The sequence below is a fragment of the Hylobates moloch genome, unplaced genomic scaffold (genome assembly GCF_009828535.3).
Source record: "Hylobates moloch isolate HMO894 unplaced genomic scaffold, HMol_V3 SCAFFOLD_15, whole genome shotgun sequence".
NCBI lineage: Eukaryota > Metazoa > Chordata > Mammalia > Primates > Hylobatidae > Hylobates > Hylobates moloch.
Window position 1 is genome coordinate 95,304,144 of NW_026652290.1, and position 7,527 is coordinate 95,311,670.

Consider the following 7,527-nt stretch of genomic DNA (forward strand, 5'->3'; position numbering starts at 1 on the left):
AAAAAAAAAAAAAAAAAAAAAAAGGCCGGTTGCAGTGGCTCACACCTGTAATCCCAGCACTTTGGGAGGCCAAGGTGGGCAGATCACAAGATCAGGAGTTTGAGACTAGCCTGGCCAACATAGTGAAACCCTGTCTCTACTAAAAATTAAAAAAAAAAATTTTAGCTGGGTGTGGTGGTGCCATGCCCAGCTAATTTTTGTAGTTTTAGTAGAGACACAGTTTTGCCATGTTGGCCAGGCTGGTCTCAAACTCCTGACCTCAAGTGATCCACCCGCCTCGGCTTCCCAAAGTGCTGGGATTACACACCTGGCCAGAATGTTAAGAACTCTTAAAATGGTGTAGGGGTGGGGGATCCTTTGGAGCTTTGGGGCAGGGAGGACAGAAATGAATCTTAAATCATTGAGCAAATACCCATTATGTGCCTGGCCAGGACTACCCCACTGTGAGGCCACAGAGAAGACTCGCACACAGGGCCTCAGGCCTCCCTGCGTGTGCGGGAGATGGGACGTGGAGATTGAACCAGGCCAGCCTCGGGCCGTTCCCACTTAGAGATGGCCTCGCTCCTGCATCCCACCTGGGAGAGACACCTGCTCCCCCGACGGGTGACTCAGGGATGTGGAAGTCCTACCTGGGAAGATCTTCGTCCTGCCATTCCTCCTTCACGTCCACGTTTTCCATCCGGAGCGTGGCTTCGGTGGTCCCCATGGGAGCTGGGAAGAGGCACCAGCTTGAAGCAAGGATGACCCCTGAAAGGAAGCCGCAGAGGAATGGGTTTTACTGGACAATAATCCTAATGACAATCCCCTACCCCATGCAGCTCTTCCCCCTCCCACTCCCCCTCCGTCTCCCCCTCCGTCTCCCCCTCCGTCTCCCCGTCTGTCTCCCCCTCCCCCTTCCCCTCCCCCTCTCTCCTTTCTCCTCTCTCCTCTCGCCTCTCTCCTCTCTCCTTCTCCTTCTCCTTCTTCTTTTTTGAGACGGAGTCTTGCTCTGTTGCCCAGGCTGTAGTTCAATGGTGCTATCTCAGTTCACTGCAACCTCCACCTTCCAGGCTCAAGCGATTCTCCCACCTCAGCCTCCCAAGTAGCTGGGGTTACAGGCACCCATCACCACGCCTGGTTAATTCTTGTATTTTTAGTAGAGACGGAGTTTCGCCATGTTGGCCAGGCTGGTCTCGAACTCCTGACCTTGGGTGATCCTCCTGCCTTGGCCTCCCAAAGTGCTGGGATTACAGGCGTGAGCCATCACACCCGGCTAATTTTTGTATTTTAAATAGAGATGGGGTTTCACCGTGTTGGCCAGGCTGGTCTCAAACTCCTGAGCTCAAGCGGTCTACCCGCCTCAGCCTCCCAAAGTGCTGGGATTACAGGGGTGAGCCACTGAGCCTGGCTGTTTTTGTTTTTTTTTTTTTTAAAAACATGATCTCGCTCTGTTGCCTGGGCTGGAGTGCAGGGGCACAATCATAGCTCGTGGCAGCCTTGAACTCCTGGGCTTAAGCAATCCTCCTGCCTCAGCCCCCCAACAGTAGCTGTGACCACAGGTGTGCACCATCATGCCTGGCTAATTTTTTAAAATCTTTTTTTAAGAGATTGGGTCTTGCTATGTTGCCCAGGCTGGTCTCGAACTCTTGGGCTCAAGCAATCCTCCTGCCTTGGCCTCCCTAAGTGCTAAGATTGCAAGGGTAAACCACTGTGCCCGGCCAGCACTTCTTACTGAACCATCACCCAGCCCCATGAGGTTCCCCTGTTTTACCGATGAGAAAACGGAGGCATAGAGAGCTTAGGATGCACAGTGGGGTTCAGAGTTTGAATGTGGGCGAGAGGCTGAGCCTTCAGATATAAGCCCCACTCCCTTGGAAACTTTGAAATCCACCTTCTCCAGGGTGACCATGACCCAGATAGACTTACGCTCCCTCTTGTGCCTTGAACCTCAACTAGAAAGCAAGAAATCCAAATCGTCATTTATACTAAAGTGTGAATGGCTGATATACTTCAGCTTCTGTGCTGGGAATGCCAAGTTCAAAGAGAATCCAGAGGGATCTAACCCATCACTATCTGCCATATCTACCAGGCCACCTGTCCTGCCCCTCTGTCCTCCCTCGAGTAACCCCTAGTGACCTTCTGACCCCAGGGCTCACAAAGGCAGTGTGGAAAGAGACTGGGGTTCGAAAGGAAACCCTCATCTTTACTACCACAAAATGCCACTTTATTTATTTATTTATTTAGAGACGGGGTCTTGCTCTGTTGCCCAGGCTGGAGTGCAGTGGTGCGATCCCAGCTCACTACAGCCTCCAACTCCTGGGCTCAAGAGATCCTCCTGCCTCAGCCTCCCAAGTAGCTGGGACCACGAGTGTATGCCATCATGCCTGGCTAATTTTTTCGATCTTGCTATGTCACCCAGGTGGGTCTTAAACTTCCGGGCTCAGGTGATCCTCCTGCCTCAGCCTCCCAAAGCGCTGGGATTACAGGTGTGAGCCACTGTGCCACCCCACCCCCCCCAACACCAGTTTTGTTTTTCTTGTTCTGAGGAGCTCACTGGGGGCAGGGGCAGGGCAGGGGGAAGCAGTCTGGGTGGGGCCAGGATCACAGCTGCCAGGTGAGACTGAGTTCTGGTCTGCTCTGGGGCATGGCGGACTCTCAGACCATCTCCCTCTCTGGGTCTCAGTTTCCCTTTCTGTAAACAAGAGTTGAATTAGAGATGACCTCTAAGATACCTTTTGGACATAACATACCAGCATCTTATGACTCAACCAAGCCCATCTGTTTTGTGCTTTGAAACCAGTGCTTTGCACCTGTAGACAATTCTGCCACCCCTGCTGCAAGGGGACACTTGGCATTGTCTAGAGGCACTTTTGTCACAACTGAGGGGAAGGGGTGCCCCCTGGGGCAGGCCAGGGGTGCTGCTCAGCACCCTACAGTGCCCAGGATGGCCGCCCATGACCAAGAATGACTGGGCCCCAAATATCCATAGATCCAAGGTGGAGAAACCTTGTCTTAAAGGCAATAGTCATTTCTGTGTGCATTCCCGTGTTTGTGAAAGGATTTCAGGCCCATGTCCGGCAGTCATTACAGAGCATTGTATGCTCTGTCCTTCCATTACCTCCGTCTGTCCTCTCAACAGCTCCTGAGTAGCTACATACACATTTTTTTGTTTTGTTTTGTTTTGTTTTGAGACGGAGTCTCATTCTGTCACCCAGGCTGGAGTGCAGTGGTGTGATCTCGGCTCACTGCAACCTCCACCTCCTGAGTAGCTGGGACTACAGGCGCGTGCCACCACGCCCAGCTAATTTTTGTATTTTTAGTAGAGACGGGGTTTCACGATATTGGCCAGGCTGGTCTCAAACTCCTAACCTCGTGATCCGCCTGCCTCCCAAAATGCTGGGATTACAGGCTTGAGCCACTGCTCCTGGCCACTAGATCCACTTTTTAAAGCATCTAGGGGCTGGATGCAGTGGTGCATGCCTGGAACCCCAGCACTTTGGGCAGATTGCTTGAGACCAGGGGTTCGAGACCAGCCTGGGCAACACAGCAAGACCCCATCTCTCCAAAAAAATACAAAAACTAACCAAGCATAATGGTGGGTGCCTGAGGTCCTAGCTAATCAGGAGGCTGAGGTGGCAGGATTGAACCCAGAAGGTCAAGACCAGCCTGGGCAACATAGGAAGGCCCCATCTCTACAAAAAACAAAACCAAAACCAAAAATTAATCAAATGTGGTGGGTGCCTGAAGTCATAGCTGTTCAGGAGGCTAAGGTGGGAGGATTGCTTGAGCCCAGGAGGTCGAGGCTGCAGTGAGGTATGATTGTGCCACCACATTCCAGCCTGAGCAACAGAGTGAGGTTCTATTTCAAAAAATAAAATAAAATAAGGCATCTGGCTGGTGCAGTGGCTCACACGTGTAATCCCCAGCACTTTGGGAGGCTGAGATAGGAGGATTGCTTGAGCCCAGAAGGTCAAGACCAGCCTGGGCAACATAGCAAGACCCCATCTCTTAAAAAAAAAAGTATGTATGTATATATATATATATATATAAAACTAAGCAAACATGGTGATGGGTGCCTGATGCCTGAGGTCCTAGCTATTCAGGAGGCTGAGGTGGGAGGATTGCTTGAGCCCAGGAGGTCGAGGCTGCAGTGAGCTATGATTGTGCTGCTGCATTCCAGCCTAAGCAACAGAGATCCTATTTCAAAAAATAAAATAAAAAATAAAGCACCTGGCTGGGGGCAGTGGCTCACACGTGTAATCCCAGCACTTTGGGAGGATCGCCTGAGCACAGGAGGTCAAGACCAGCCGGGGCAAGATAGCAAGACCCTGTCTCAAAAAAACAAATACATAAAGCATCTAAGGCCCCCAACTCTCATGGCATCCAGGCTGCCTCTCTGTGGAATCGGTTACCTGCAGCCCCCCGGCGTAGATATCGGGTTTGCATCGGGGACCAGGGACCTTGGCTTAGCAAGGAAGGACCCAGAGGCAGCCTCAGCCAGATGAGGAAGTGGGGGGAGGGGACGGCTAAAACTAGACCCTCCCCCGTACAGGGTGAGCGTTTCTCACTCGATTCTCTGTCCTCAATGTCGTCATTCATTCTTGGAGGAGGGACAGTAACACGCAGCATGGAAAAAAAAAATCCCTCCTGGATGCTATGGGGTGGGGGGTGGGGGTGGCAGCAGTCAGCCAGGCCCTTCCCGCGAGGGTAAGCTCTCCTCGGCAGTAGAAACGCATTTGCTCTCCGGAGGAAGGGGTCTTCTCCTCTGCCTTCCTCGCACTGAGCTGGGTGTGACCTCAGCCCCCAGGAACACTCCCCCCAGCCCCGCCCCCGACCCCCACCCCCTGCCAGCTGCAGCCACAGGCGTTGACTCCACAGTCTTATAAGGATGGGGTGTGGTGGGTTCTCAGTGGGCCCCGGACACTCCTGCACTCAGATCCTGGCTTCGCATTTGGGGACGGCCAAAAGAAGACAGTGACATCAAGGAACAGGAGTGAAGCGCTCATCTGAGCCCTGATGTCTGATTATTAGCGAATCACATACGAGTTCCAATAAGGAGGAGGCATCTGTGTCTTAAACCATAAACCACCCCCTTCCTCCCCACCCCACAGGACAGCCTTTATCGACACAATTAAGAGAATTTTTTTTTTTTTTTTTCCGAAATCGGCGGCTGGTGGCCTTCCCAGCGTTATAAATAGGAAATACACAGGGTTAGGATGGGTCTATTTCAGCGTCCCAGAGAGCAGCTCAGGTTTTCATCCGCCCGAGCTCTCAGCGTGTCCTGAAAATGGTGCACTTATCTGCCTTCCAGGGGAACGGTGCGCGCGGAAGGTAAACTGTGTTGCTGGGCGCAGCTCAGGGAACGGTTTTCCCTGGTACCGGGAACACGGATGTGAGGGCCTTCACGGAGTCACAAGACCGTGGCTCTCTGCTCCCACCCGCCCCATCTGATGGAAAGGGATTTAGAGGCGGCAAAGGCTGCCGGATAAACCTTCCAGGGAGATGGTTTATCCCGGGAGAAGGGGAGAAGGGGAGATGCGCGCACTCACCTCTGCAGCTGAGACAGCTTCTCCTCCTTACTGGCAAACAAAGGCGAGCCCTGCCCGGGTGCAGCTGGGCATCGTTCACACTCCCCAGGCCTTCAGAGCCTGGGAGGAAAAGGATGCTCGCAGGGGCGGATTCTGCATCCGAGGAAGGTCACCCAGGGCGACGTGGCCAGCGCCCGCCAGCTCTTTTGTGTAGGGGTGGGTGGGGTGCAGGGTTAGCGGTGGGCTCCCCAACGCGGGGCTGCGGCTGCGCCCCCTCTCATCGCCGCCAGCCTGCGCGCCCTGCCTCCGAGGTAGCTGCTTCTTCCCAGCTCACGGCTGGCAGAGGCTCGGCTTCCCGAAGACAGTTAATTTATGCTGCTTTTGTGTGCAGGGAGGAGGGGGTGGGGGGTGGCGGCCTGACCGAAAAGCACAGCCCCCTGCCAGAATCCGGTCCTCTCCATTGGCTGACAGACAAGCATCTCCGAAAGCCACGCCAGGGGCAGTGACAGAAATCATTTTCTGATGGCGCATCACAGATTGAAAAACAAAACAACAGACAAATCAATACATAAATGGCAAGATGGCCTCATTCCTTAGAGAATGGGGGGCGGGGGAGTTGGGGAAGGTCTTGTTGGCATTTCTCCTTGCAAAGGGAGCAGGGTTGAGGGGTGGCATCTCCCAAAATGTCTGTGCAGGCAAAGAAAGGACTGTCCCCAGGCCGGATGCCATGGCTGACGCCTATAATCCCAGCACTTTGGGACGCCGAGGAGGGAGGATCACCTGAGGTCAGGAGTTCGATACCAGCCTGGCCAACATGGTGAAACCCCATCTCTACTGAAAATACAAAAATTAGCCAGGCGTGGTGGCGCATGCCTGTAATCCCACCTACTCGGGAGGCTGAGGCAGGAGAATCGCTTGAACCTGGGAGGCAGAGGTTGTAGTGAGCCGAGATGGCACCACTGCACTCCAGCCTGGGTGGCAGAGGGAGACTCTGTCTCAAAGAAAAAAAAAAAAAGAAATGACTATCCCCAGGTCACTGTGTTGTGGGTCCATTAGATGGTCACTTACCATTGATGCAGCCTTGTGCCTTAAACAGGGCTGGGTGGAGGGGAGGCAGAAGTTTCTCAGGCACACTCGCTTTGCAGGGCTGCTGTGGGAACGGCGCCCTCTGCAGTTGTGCGCTGGCGTGGCCTCACCCTGGAGGAATTCAAGAAGACAACGGAAGATGGTAGGGTGGAGAGTGCAGGCCCTGCAGTCGGACTGGAAGTGGGTTTGAACTCTAGCCCAGCCACTCCCCAGTTGGCGGACCAGTGGGCATGAGTGATCTCACCTGCGGGCCTCAGTTTTCCTCATCTGTGAAATGGAGCCGCTATGGCTTTTCCACGTTATGAGATAATGCATAGACAGCACTAAACACAATGCCGGGGCACAAGAAAACCTCTCTATGTGTTTCTTTCTTTCTTTTCTTTTCTTTTTCTTTTTCTTTTTTGAGGTGGAGTCTTGCTCTGTTGCCCAGGCTGGAGTACAGTGGTGCGATCTCGGCTTACTGCAACCTCCGACTCCCAGGTTCAAGTGGTTCTCCTGCCTCAGCCTCCCAAGTAGCTGGGATTACAGGCACACACCACCACGCCTGGCTAATTTTTTTTTGTATTTTTAGTAGAGACGGGGGTTTCACCATGTTGGTCAGGCTGGTCTCGAACTCCTGACCTCAGATGATCTGCCCACCTTGGCCTCCCAAAGTACTGGGATTAGAGGTGTGAATCACTGTGACCGACCTATATGTATTTCTTGCTTTTGCTGTTTTTAATGTTTATTTTATTTACCTATTTTTAAGAAACAGGGGTTTTCCCTGTCATCCAGGCTGGAGTGCAATGGCACAATCATAGCTCACTGCAGTCTTGAACTCCCGGGCTCAAGTGATCCTGACACCGCTTCCTCCCGAGTGGCTGAGACTACAGGCTTCCACCACGATGCCCCGCTAATCTGTGTAATTTTTGTAGAAATAGGGTCTCTCTCTATT

At 53.0% G+C, this 7,527-nt stretch overlaps 1 protein-coding gene across 1 annotated transcript in view; it reads right to left on the reverse strand.

The window, feature by feature from the left end:
• ATCAY (ATCAY kinesin light chain interacting caytaxin) overlaps positions 1-5,893 on the reverse strand; it is a 46,343-nt gene extending 40,450 nt beyond the window's left edge. Inside the window, exons 1-2 of the mRNA XM_032177916.2 lie at positions 5,529-5,893; positions 630-747 (exon numbers count right to left, since the gene is read on the reverse strand). Coding sequence (XP_032033807.1) covers positions 630-706 — 77 coding nt within the window. The 5' untranslated portion in view covers positions 707-747; positions 5,529-5,893. The remainder of the gene's footprint in view (positions 1-629; positions 748-5,528) is intronic.
• Between the last annotated feature and the right edge of the window lie 1,634 nt (positions 5,894-7,527).